A 12,174-nucleotide genomic window follows, 5' to 3' on the forward strand; every position below is an offset into this window, starting at 1 on the left:
GCTGCATTTTGGATCAGGCTCGGGGATGCCGATGACGGGGTTGAGGCTGTGGGCTTTGTTGGCGACGTGGTTGTGGGCTGGGGGTCGTAACAGCAGCAGCACCAGCAAGCTGAGGATCTCCAGCATCGGCACCCGCAGGGACCCCTCGAAAAGTGACAGCACCATTCAAATCAGATATCGCTTTCTACTCCATATCTCTGCTGCTGCTGCTGGTCGTCTGTTAGGATAGGATAATGAAATGACTGTTTCTATGTGACTGTGTGCGTGACTTTTTGTATTGAGCCTCGTTGGTTGGATCTTCTTGGATGGCTATTCAGTCTCAGGGCTCTCGGTGCCCCAGTTCTCAGAGACTGGTCACCTTGCCTGTTCTTTCCTCACCACCACCAAGATTCGTTCTTCCGTTCTTAACCATCCCACCACCACCGCACATCCTCATCTCTCTCCCACGCCGACCGTATACCACGACCACAACCGCACATCTATCCGCAACCGTCGCACTCGCCGTACGTACTAAAGAGGCTTTAGTATGTCTTACTCGGACTCCGACTCACCTCTGTCCTCGCCTCCCGAGAGCGCCGACGAGGCTCCCGCGCCCAAGACCCGTCACATCGACGTCAATCGTACCAAACGCCAGGTGAATGCGGATGCGGCAACCACCAGCACCAGCAAGAAGGCCGCCGCGCCCAAGAAGAAGAAGAAGCCGACCCCCGCGCCGCCAGCTCCGACCAAAATTAAGCTCAAGGCACCAGCACCTCCCCCTCGCAGTCCATCGCCTCCCCCCAAGAAACGCAAGAAGGAGCCGCCGCATGTGTACACCCTCGCCGACTCGCCGGAGTTGGCGTTTATCGTCATGTTTCGCTCGCGTTTTGCCGACGCGTTCAAGGGTGTGCCCAACCTGGGCTGCCAGGACATCGAGCGCGGCATTGTCGACTCGACCCCCTCGGAGCAGGTCGAACAACTTCTGTGCAGAATCATCTCGCTGGTGCTAAACAGAAAGAAACCCGTGGAGTAAGTTTTGCGTTCTCTCTCTCTTTGTGGGGAATTTTTTTCTTCTTTCTTTTTTTCTCTTTTTGGTTGGCGGGGGACACACCAAAATACTGGTGCCACGCCGCCTCGTCTGGCTTGTCGTCTGACACGCCACACATAACGACCCCGCGCAAACGCACATGGACACGTGAACTTTCGCACAGAGATATGGGCTGGTGCTAATATCGTATCTCGCCGCGTGTAGGAGGGGACATCACAACCGCGCGTTGGAAGAAGCTGTACACGCTCACCAAGCTCAATGGCCGAGACAGTGGCAGGGAAAGAACCCCATGCCCGGAGGCAAGGGATTCGGAGACCTCGACACGACCGGAAGAGTACGTGCTACCTCAAACATCTGTTACCTACCCGCGGAATGTGACTGACGTGTTGCGTATTGCTACAGATTACCGCGCTTAAAGCCCTGATTAATTGGGCCCTTACCTCCTCCGAGCAGATCCGTACGATCATCGCAGAGAATTATAAAGGGTCCAGAAGGGACGACGATCTGAACGTCGCTATATCGGTGCAGCCGTGGGGACGGGACGGTGAGAAGAGAAAGTACTGGCTTATTGAGGGACGAGGTATGGATGGCACTCCCGGAGGACTTCGCACAGTTACTAATGGCCTCTTAGACGATACTCCGTTCAGACTGTACCGCGAGAAGAATGCTGGATCTATGGATAGGACCTGGATCAACATTGCCGGCACCATCGATGAGATGCGTCAAGTTGCGCACGAGCTCGAGGAGGACGACGGAACCAAGCATGCGATGGCCCTCAAGACCAAGATTGACAGTGCAATCCTGCGGTTCGAGGAAGGCGAGAAGGTATGTCTGTCCCTCCTCAGGATTACATCAACCTACTCACACGACGGTGTACAGAAACGTCAGAAGAGGGAATATCGCGCTACCCGCAAGGCCATGTTCTCGCAGCCGAACGGCGCCTCCCTGTACGAAGGCCGCACGCGCGGCAAGCGTATTAGGTACAACTTCTCGGACGCCGACGACGACAAAGATTCCGAGGAGACGCGTTCCGGGCGCTCGACGCGCAACACTCCGCTGCCCGAAGCTCCGCGCTTCACCGCGTCCGGCCGCCAGATCCGCAAGCCGCAGACGGGCCTCTACGGCGAAGTCAAGATCAACGGCAGCCGCGGAACCTCTGCCGGAAGCGAGACCGAGGCGCCGCCGCCCTTCTCGTACGCCGAGGACCAGTGGGATGGCGACAGCCAGGGTGACGACGACGACGAGAACGAGGACGAGGTCAACGCCGACGACGAGAACGAGGACGACGACGAGAATGCCAACCTCGACTCCGCGTCCGAGCCCGAGTCCGAGTGGGACGACACCGCCTTCGTCCCGCTGGGCGACGAGAAGAGGTCGCTCAAGATCATCCTCAAGGTCAACAACAAGGGCCGACTCTCGCGCGCCAGCAGCATGGCCAGAGAGGCCGCGAGCCACCACGACCGCGTCACTCGGGCCAGCAGCGCCGCCAGGGATTGCGCCGCCGAGCTGCAGCGCCCCTCCCCCGCCAACAGCACCGCCCCCGCCGTCGCCAGGGAGAGCCCCAAGCGCGCCAGCAGCTCCGTCGCGGAGATGACGAACGGAAAGCTCGAGGAGTCGGCCAACGGAAACAAGCGCCGCCGCCTCAGCCCCGATGTCGCAATGAAGGATGTCGAGACCTTGGCTAATGGCCATAGTCCGCCCGTCAGCAGCGTCGTCGTCGCTGGCGGCCTGACCGTCTAGAACGGCAGTCACAAGAATGACCATCGACCAGGAGCGGGATGGGAGTGGGGGGGGGGGGGGGGGGGGGGGGGGGGCATAGCATAGCGACGGATGGATGGGGGGTTTCTTTTGCTCTCTACTGTTTGGTACATTATGCTCGGCGTTTTCTCTTTTTCTCTTTTTCTCTTTTTGCTTCTCTGTTTTCTCCGTGTCCTCCGGTTTCGTTTTTTCCTCTCGTTAGATGTCTCTTTTGGGGAAATTTTGATTCCTTTTCTCAGCAGGTACTTCTTTCTCGCTGGATCACTGTATGTATGTGGGAGTTCTTTTCTTTACATTAATTTTTTCTTTCTGCCTTTCTGTCTGGCTTCACGACGCGATGTTTGTATTGTATATTAGTTTTTTTTCCCTCTCTTCTGTCTTTATTTCGCTGTGTGAGGCATGGTATGGAATGGCAGTGCTTTCTGCGATTCTGCGATCAAAAAGAAGGCGCGAGGTTTTTCGCTCATCGTTCATTATCGAGGTTGCGGATACAGAGGTTTGTTAATGGGTGTGGTATTGGCGGTACATAAAGAGAATCGAAACGGGCTTGCTTGTCATGGCCAGCCAGCCTTTTGTCGCTGTGGACTGCGGGAGGCGTACATACGGGTGTGAGGTGAGGTGCGGGTGAGGTGAGGTGCGGGTGAGGTGAGGTGAGGTCAGAGGCTGGGGTTGGAGGCTGGAGGCTGGAGGCGGGAGAGAAGCTGATGCGATGCGATGCAGCGGCTAGACTGTTGTTCAGTTCAGTTTCTTCTACACTTCCACCTGCATCCGGAGCACACAACTGAGGTGCCGCCCGCCAGACAGCCAGACCGCCAGACCGCCAGACCGCCAGACGAAGCAAGCATCAGCCGCAGCCCGCAAGATCTCACGACATATGGTAGGTATCCCCACACTCACACACACATACCCACACTCACACACACATACCCACACTCACACACACATACCCACACACCCACCCACCGACCGGCCCACCGACACACCGGAATAGTGTTGCGGCTTTCCACCCATCTGGACTCTGGGCAACTACACTCCCACTACACCACACCTGCACTCACGGATGAGTAAGGAAGGCAGGTGAGATTCGATACCACTCTACTCCACTGCATACCCACTCCAACTCTAGAGTGTGTACCGGTATATATCATATCTAAGCTTCTATTGCTCTACATATCATACAGCATGCAATGCGAGAAGTTGACGGGATGGGGATGGCGTCGCTTATATCATGTATGGGTAATGTATGTAAGTAATGTGTGTACTGCAGCTGCGGGCCTGCGGCCTTTATATAAGCATCCGTCGATGTGGTGGGATGTGATATGATATAGTATGGCTCGTGCTCGTGCTTCGTGCTTCGTGCTCGGTGAGGATTCTGGGAATTTGAGGTCGAAGTTGAAGTTGAAGTCGAATTGAAGCCGAGGATCTGGCTGCTCGAGGAGTCGAGGGCGTCTACTCTACCGGCGTACGGGGGGGGGGGGGTGGACCAATCACAACCCTCAGACCTCTCCTCCGCTGCCCTCTGCCCTGCTGTACGCGCCACCCCAGAATCAGGATTCCTGACTCGCAACTGAATCCGCGGCGTTTCGCATCGGGAACCTGAGCTTGCTTGATCGCCCACGCCCACGCCCCCCCACCGTGGCACCTGGCCGCCGCCGCCGCCGCGCGAGAAAAAAGGCTTGTCTATTTGGGGATGGCCTATGTAGAGTACCGACCCCATCGGACCCCATCCCACCCCATCCCCCCCCCATCCCCCCATCCACAATCCATGCAGACAGGCTAAAGCTAAAGATGGCTGGCTGGATGGATGGTGGTGCTGGACCGTGGTGGACCGTGGTGCTGCTGGTGGTGGCGGGATGGAGTGGGTATGGATGGATGGATGGATGGATGGGAGCATGCAGAATCTGGGATTGATTGCGCTGCGCTGCGGCACCCGCCTGTGATAGGTGGGGGAGGAGGGAGGGAGAATAATTTGCTCGTTCAGGAACTGAACTGGAACAGGAGAGAGAGGAAGAAGGGGAGGTACTCACATAGGGCGTGATGTGATAAATAAAACTGCTGTCTGTCTGTCGGTCTGTCTGTCTGTCGGTCTGTCGGTCTGTCGGTCTGTCCTCTTTTCTCCGTCCCGCTCCCTACCTCATCTAGATACCTCCTACTATATCTACATATAGGTAGATATCTGCACGATCCTGATCCTGAGCTCCCTCCTGCTCTCTCCTCCCCCGCCTCCCCACTAGAGCAAAGTAGAGTAGTACACGTACGCACACCACCTATCGACCGTTCCACTACCACCCGTCGGTTTCACTTGCACCACCGACAAAACAAGCCTGGTCAGCTCGTCGTCTTCTTCTACTTCTCCTGCTGCTTCTCCCCGTCTTCTCGATTCGATATATCTGTCTTTCTCTCTCGTGCTTGCTTCTCACTCTCACATTCACACGACACATACACCCTCACGAACTCCCTCGCGACTCCCTCGCGACACATTCACATTCACTCACTCAATCCCCCACCCACCCACCCACCCACCCACCCACCCCAAAACACACACACACACACACACGGCTTGATTCAACTTCGGTGTTAAGCTCCTCACAACCTCCATTCAATTCGATCGGCTGCTCACTGAGCAACCGCAACCGCAACCATAGCCATGATGAACAAGGTACCCCCTCCACGCCTGCTACATACCCCCATCTCCGTCTGCGTCTCCGATCCGCACACCTCGCACGCAAATCAATCAATCAATCAATCAATCAATCAAGCACGATGCTAACCCGTCACCTCCACCTGCAGAAGCTAGGACGGTTCAAGCAATGGGCCGGCGAGCGCATGGGCGGCGAGGCGAAGACGTCCACGTCCGACGAGTTCAAGTCGTTGGAGATGGAGATGAACCTGCGGCAGGATGGTAGGAGCTCCCCCCTCGCCCCTCCCCCCTCCCCCTAGCTTCCGACCCGTGGTGAGAATGGGAATGGGAATGTCAATGCTGATTGATTGGGTTTGCCTACAGGGATGGACCGTCTCCACAGCACCATGAGCGTCTACATCAAGTCCATGTCGAAGCGGAAGGAGAGCGACGATAAAGAGAAGATGTTGCCGGTCGACGTGCTCGCCCAGGCTATGATTGCTCATGGAGAGGAGTTTGAGCAGGATAGTTTGTTTGGCACTTGCCTTACCAGTATGTGACATCTGCCAGACGTGGTGTGTGGGTCGCGCTGACGGCGAGGACAGTGATGGGCCAGGCGAATGAGAAGGTGGCCAGAGTACAGGATTCCTACGTTCAGGCCGCGGGCGAGAGCTGGATGGAGTCGCTGGAGAGATCGTTGGCGCAGATGAAGGAGTACCAGGTATGTTCTGGAAGGGGAATAGCCACGGGAGGGTGGGTGCCGGAAGATCCTGGCTAACGTCGTGACAGGCGGCCAGGAGGAAGCTCGAGTCCCGGCGACTGGCCTACGATGCAACGCTATCCAAGATGCAGAAGCAGAAGAAGGAGGACTTCCGCATGGAGGAAGAGCTGCGGGCCCAGCGCATCAAGTACGAGGAGTCCAGCGACGACGTCTACCGCCGAATGGGAGAGATCCAAGATTCGGAGGCAGAGTCGATGGCGGATCTCGGTGCGTTCTTGGACGCCGAGCTCGAGTACCATGACCGCTGCAGAGATATCCTGGCGAATCTGAGACGGCAGTGGCCGGCTGGTCAACCGAAATCCAAGAACCGCTCCCGCTCGCTGACTGCCCACTCCTTCGGTAACGGCTCAAGGGAAGAGTCCCCCCCTCCGCCCATGCCGGAGCCCGAGCAGCGCCCTGCAATCGGGTCCCGCGTCAAGACGAGCGATCGCGGCTCATCGAACGGCGCTTTCCGCCTGCCCACCCCGGAGCGGGAGGACAAGGACAGAAAGCCGTCGTTCCACCGCACTCTAACGGCACCCACCTCTTCCTTCGAAGGCCCCACCACCTCCAACCGTCTGGCCCGCACGCGGTCCTCGGAACAGGCCGTTCTCCCTCCGCCGCTCCCCCGGAATCGTCCCTCGGTCCATGACGACGAGAACACCAGCCGAGACCGCTACGACCGCTACGACCGCTCCGAGTCTCCGGTAGCCTCCATAGCCTCCATAGGCTCCGGCTCGCGCGTCATCTCCAGATCCTCCAGCAACAACACCCTCTCGAACTCCTACAGCAACTCTGCTTCTGCGCGGAAACAGCCGCCGCCTCCGCCTCCTGCTGCCAGGAAGAAGCCGCCGCCACCGCCGCCGAAGAAGATTATGTCGTAATGGTCGTAATGGCACGGCAATTGTAGGTGTAGGTGTATGAATCTGTAGGATGAATGATGAATTGGTGGGAAAATTGCGAGAATGGGGAGTGCGTGTTGTGTGCATTGTTTGGATCATGGTTTTTCTGTCTTACCACCATTGCTGCGATTGCTGCTGCTGTGTGCTGTGTGCTGTGTTGCATACGTGCCTTGTCTGTGTATCGTTACTTTTTTCTTCTTCTTTTTCTTCACGTCTCTTCTTGACTTTACTTTCATGGCTACTCGTTTGATGATACACACTGGGCATTATGGGGCCATTGTACTAACTACTGAATGCTTTCGTTACGAGTCCTTCCCGCTTCTTTACGATAGAGTAGAGTACGGAATTGGTGCTACTGGAGTCTGGAGATTGCTCACAGGATCATGGATGATGTGTAATACCTTTGATATACCAACGAACAGAACAGAAGCAGCAAGAAGAAGAAAACCCCCAATCCATCCCAATCCATCCCATCCTTTTCCCAAGTATTCCCAAGTACCTATTCCCAAGTATTCCCAGAGCGCGAGCAACAGCAAGCCAGAAGAAAGAAACCAAAATCAAGCCAACACCACCCCGCCCTCATCATCGTCGACCTTCCTGGCCGCCCTCCTCTTGCCCGCCTTGAAATGTTTCTTGCTGCCGCGCAGCTGCGCGACCTCGTCGGGATTGAGGTTCTCCTCGATCGCGACCATCGTCTTCGCCTTGCGGCCGCTGAGCACCTTTCCGCCGGCCGCGGCCGGCGGCGCCCGCATCACTCCGTCCTGCTGCCGGTGGAACGGGTTCGTCAGGTGCCCGCCCGCGCCGATCCCGCGCCCGAAGTACGCTTTGTCCAGCGACTCGGTTTTGCGGCCCTCTGGCGGCGCGTAGGGGAGTGGGATCATGTCCTCGTCCAGCAGGTCGGCGTCTTCGGTGGTGGATTCTTCGACGATCGGGGCGGTGGACGTGGACGCGGGCATGCCACGGCGGCGGTGCTGCGGGAGATGCGCGATGTCGTACAGCCCGCGGTTGAATTCGGCGGAGTCGATTGGAGGGTCCGCAGGCGGCGCGTGCCCGAACAGCAGCTTGCCGTTGATGTAGTCCTTGAGCACGTAGCGGGCCGCGCGCGAGTCGTCCGGGTTGCCTGCGGACGACTTCATGAACCCGCGGGCGCGCGCGTACGCCACGAGGAGCTCCGTGCCCGTCGGGACGCCCGTGCCGCCTTCTTCGAGCGGCCGCGTGATGATCTTGATTCCGTACACGGCCTCGAGAAACCATTGCGGGATCCGCTGGGCGACGAGTGAGGCCGGACCCGTGAATTCGCGCTGCTGGTCGATCGGAAGGATTCCGTTGCATACTAGCTCCGCTTTGGTCGAGGCGAAGTTGGGGAAGACGAGTCCTGGGCAATCGCACAGGATTATTCGCTCGGAGAGGTGCAGAGTCTGGAAGTGCTTGGTCTTTCCCGGGGTCGACGAGACGGAGACTTTTTTGGCGCCCATGAGGGCGTTGATCGTGGAGGATTTTCCGACGTTGGGGTAGCCGACCAGGCCGATGGTCGTTTTCCGGGGCTTCGAGTCGGGCGATTCAGCTGGTCCAGATGTTAGCTGTCTGTTGGAATAGGTAGAGAAACAATGGAGGCATACAGTCTTGTTCCGGCTCGGGCGAGTTCTCAAGGAAGATGGCCTCTAGCTCATCGAGGTTGATGATGCGTATCCGGGGGTCCTCCTCATCCTCCTCCTCGTCTTCCTGTGCCGATCCGTCTTCCCCAAGCTTCAGCTTCGCAATCTCCTCCTCCGGGGCACCGTCCTTCTTCTCCGCCGTTTCCTCACCTTCCTCCTCCACGTCTTCAAACTCGCTCTCATACTCCTCCTCCTCTTGTGCCTCGAGACTCTCTCTTGCCAGGACAGCCGAGAAGAACCGGAAGCTGACACCCTCACTCTCAAAGTAGTCCGCCCAAGCCGTCCTCTGCTCAACCGTCATCATATCCGCCTTATTCACCAGCAGCAAATTCCGCTTTTTGGGGTCCACCTCCTGCACGTACTTCTCAAGATCGACACAGCGGAACAGCAGGGGATTTCTGGCATCGACGATCTGCACGACGAGATCGGAGCGCTCGATGACACGCCACAGCTGGCGCCACACCTCGAGATTCCGCTCGAACGGGGTCATGAGCATATCAAAGTTCTCCTGGAGCTCGGCGAGGCCGCGTCGCCACGACAGAAACGACTCGCGCTCCATCTGGTCCAGCTCCTGCGGTGTGGTCTGCGCACTCCATTTTGGTCGTCGAGGGACCGTCAGCTGCTGTGAGTGCTGCGCGTGCTTGCGGTGCGTCTTGCGCTCTTGGTCCGGCGTGAGCAGGTACGGGTTGTATTGGTCTTTGTGCACTACTTGTACGTTGCTCATCTTCTCCGCTGTAAAGTCGGTATCGGCCATTTCGGCGGTCGCCAGAAACTCTGTAGTATTGTTGTCAGCACTCGAGCGCTGTCTGGAGCAGTGAGGGAGGTCAAACCGTCAAGGTCATTCTGCTCGGTGATACTGCGGATCTTGACCCAATCCGCCTCTTTTCTTTCCGGTCCAAACGACTGTAGATAGCGAGAAACGAGTCAGAAACTGGGCAATCTCTCTTCTCGACAAAGCGCAGGGAATACCATACCATCTCCACAGGTCCCTTGTGTCCGCCGCGCCCGCGACCACCTCCTCCGCGGCCGCCACCACCGCCACGGGTTACCCTCGTTCCTCCACCTCGCGAGTTCATCAGGGCCCGGCCAAGGCCGACTCTGTTCTTGCTATCGGCAAGCACCATGATTGACTATCTGTCTGTGCTGGGTATTCGGTTTTCCGGACAAAGATACGTTCTGTTGCTATTGTAAATAAAGCTGGGGTTGAGTTGGGGATCGGTGGTGGGACGTAATATATGTGGGGTCAAGTCGCAGTTTACTTCTTCTCCTCCATGCTAGAGTGGCGGGGTGGAGTGAGTCGAGTTGAGTTGTGTGTGACGACCACACCGCCGAAACTTTTCTTTTCTACCCTTTTTCTTTTTGCCCCGCTATTTGATTACCATAACCATAACCAACCCCACCAACACCACAACCACAACCACCCTTCAACTGAACTGAGCATTCTCTTTTGTCAGCAACTTCTCTCTCTCAGGACAGGATAGAACGGCAATTCGCGAGATCGCCCCCCAGACAGACAGTACAGTACACAGGAACGGGACAAACAAACAACCAACCACACAACATGGCGCCTCCTACCGCCACCACGAAAAAGTGGATGTAAGCTCTTCGCACTCCTTCCCCGTACCGTAGCCACAGGCTTACTGACACAATGCCACAGCGACAAGAAAAACGCGAGCACCTTCCAAGTGCGCTACCGCTCACAAGAAGACCCATTGATCCACGACGACACCGCGACGCCCTTCGTTCTGCACGAGGTCGATGCGCCGAACGCGAACAAGGGCTCTAGCGGCGCCAGCGGCTCCTCCTCCAGCAAAGTCAAGAGCGCATACGACCTCGCGGCGGAGCTCGGCATCGATGCTTCCACGGTGCGCGCGAACGAGGGCGAGGCGGCGATGCACGGCATCTACTACGACGACACGACGTACGACTACATGCAGCACATGCGGGACATTGGGGGGAGTGCGGGGGAGGCGATCTTTATCGACGCGGCGCAGGCGGGGAGTAAGCAGCGCAAGGACAAGAAGAAGCATAACAAGCAGTCGCTCGACCAGGCGATCATGATGGAGGTCGAGCCGAAGAGCAAGGTCGTGCTCATCCCGAAGGAACTCCTGCCCAGTGAGAACCTCGTCAAGCGCACCTATCAGGATATGCAGGATATTCCGGACGCGATTGCGGGGTTTCAGCCGGATATGGATCCAAGGCTCAGGGAGGTCCTAGAGGCTCTAGAGGATGAGGCCTATGTTGACGACGATGAGGATATCTTTGCGCAGCTGGCTGAGGGCGGCGAGGCCGATGAGGAGGACTTTCTGGATCAGGACTTTGAGGACGAGGACGACGACGGCTGGCAGAGCGACACCACCGAGAAAGCCGTTGTCCTGCCGTCCACCGCTCTCTCCACAGCCACAGCCACAGCCACCACTGCCGAAGCCGCCGCGGCCACTGCGGAGCCACCTGTCGAGGGCGAGCCAGCCGCCGAAGGCAACGCAGACTGGATGCGCGAGTTCTCCAAATATAAGAAAGCGCAGAAGAAGGAGAAAGGGACGAAGGCCGACGACGACGCGGCATCCTCTCTCGCGGACACGATGAGCTTCGGCGGGTCCTCAGCGATGACAGCCGGCACCGTCTCGGTATCCGGCCGTCGCCGCCGCCGCCGCGAAAAGAAGAATGGCGGGGCTAAGACCGCCACGTCCGGGTACTCCATGAGCAGCTCGGCACTGTTCCGCACTGAGGGGCTCACGCTGCTCGATGACCGCTTCGATCGGGTTTGCCCCCCTCCCCCTCCCCCCTTCTCCTTTTCTCCAGTAACTAACTCCCTTGCCCCCTGTAGATTGAGGAGGAATACAACAACGACGCCTCAGACTCAGGCTCGGACGCGGAAGAGCGCAGGAATGGACCCGTCCCCGAGACGCGCAGGGACTTTGACGCGATCATGGATGAGTTCCTGGGAGGGTATACCATGACGGGCGCACGCCCGAAGACTCATCGTATTAGACGCGGGAAGTATCAGACTGGATTGGATCAGCTGGATGAGATTCGGAGGGATTTGGCGACGGCGAGACTTTCTTAGAGGGTATGCGGGACGGAACTGCGGGGTTTGGTACTGGTGATATATAAAGGGGTTTGGAGTTGGGGTTGCGGATTGAGATTCGGATTCGGATTGGGACTTGTTTTTAAAACGGGAAAAGTTTGGGCTTGGGTTTGGTTTTTTGTCTCTTAGAGAGGAAAGGCGAAATAGATGTCGTGCGAGTGATTGTCAACACATCACATCACGGGCTTGCACCCATTCATCAGAGATTTCTTCATACAAGACATCCCACCGCCCACTCCGAGCCACCACCTCCTCACAAATCCTCACCCACAGACACAGACATTCACATTCACAGTGAGAGTGAGACAAAGCTGGGTCCTCAGCATCTCTCAAAGCTCGGCAATTGGTTACCTGTGTATGTAAC

The 12,174-nt window shown here is 57.4% G+C and overlaps 5 protein-coding genes across 5 annotated transcripts; 4 read left to right on the forward strand and 1 right to left on the reverse strand.

Annotated features, from left to right (window-relative positions):
• Positions 1-241: 241 nt before the first annotated feature.
• Positions 242-2,519, forward strand: BZA05DRAFT_350503 (uncharacterized protein; the record flags this gene model as incomplete). Its single annotated transcript, XM_051481276.1, has 5 exons — positions 242-1,008; positions 1,232-1,361; positions 1,430-1,607; positions 1,659-1,852; positions 1,907-2,519. Coding segments are annotated over exons 1-5 (1,596 nt in total), but the record flags the coding sequence as incomplete, so codon positions are not given.
• Positions 2,520-2,841: 322 nt separating this feature from the next.
• Positions 2,842-3,438, forward strand: BZA05DRAFT_392064 (uncharacterized protein). The gene has a single exon (XM_051483050.1). The coding sequence runs from the start codon at positions 2,858-2,860 to the stop codon at positions 3,140-3,142; it is 285 nt and encodes a 94-aa protein (XP_051341056.1). The 5' UTR covers positions 2,842-2,857; the 3' UTR covers positions 3,143-3,438.
• A 1,891-nt stretch (positions 3,439-5,329) lies between these two features.
• On the forward strand, positions 5,330-7,114 carry BZA05DRAFT_246040 (uncharacterized protein). The gene is made up of 5 exons (XM_051479968.1): positions 5,330-5,444; positions 5,576-5,687; positions 5,790-5,957; positions 6,011-6,126; positions 6,195-7,114. The coding sequence occupies exons 1-5, from the start codon at positions 5,433-5,435 to the stop codon at positions 7,047-7,049; spliced, it is 1,263 nt and encodes a 420-aa protein (XP_051341057.1). The 5' UTR covers positions 5,330-5,432; the 3' UTR covers positions 7,050-7,114.
• A 365-nt stretch (positions 7,115-7,479) lies between these two features.
• On the reverse strand, positions 7,480-10,027 carry BZA05DRAFT_246027 (uncharacterized protein). Its single transcript, XM_051479967.1, has 4 exons — positions 9,697-10,027; positions 9,553-9,625; positions 8,687-9,496; positions 7,480-8,631 (listed from the first exon to the last, which is right to left on the reverse strand). The coding sequence occupies exons 1-4, from the start codon at positions 9,844-9,846 to the stop codon at positions 7,625-7,627; spliced, it is 2,040 nt and encodes a 679-aa protein (XP_051341058.1). The 5' UTR covers positions 9,847-10,027; the 3' UTR covers positions 7,480-7,624.
• BZA05DRAFT_350508 (Low temperature viability protein) lies at positions 10,014-12,015 on the forward strand. Its single transcript, XM_051481277.1, has 3 exons — positions 10,014-10,318; positions 10,380-11,484; positions 11,550-12,015. Exons 1-3 carry the CDS (start codon positions 10,284-10,286, stop codon positions 11,787-11,789), a joined length of 1,380 nt encoding a protein of 459 aa, XP_051341059.1. The 5' UTR covers positions 10,014-10,283; the 3' UTR covers positions 11,790-12,015.
• The last annotated feature ends 159 nt before the right edge of the window (positions 12,016-12,174 follow it).

Source organism: Tricharina praecox, assembly GCF_024521635.1.
Source record: "Tricharina praecox strain CBS 144465 chromosome Unknown BZA05scaffold_7, whole genome shotgun sequence".
NCBI lineage: Eukaryota > Fungi > Ascomycota > Pezizomycetes > Pezizales > Pyronemataceae > Tricharina > Tricharina praecox.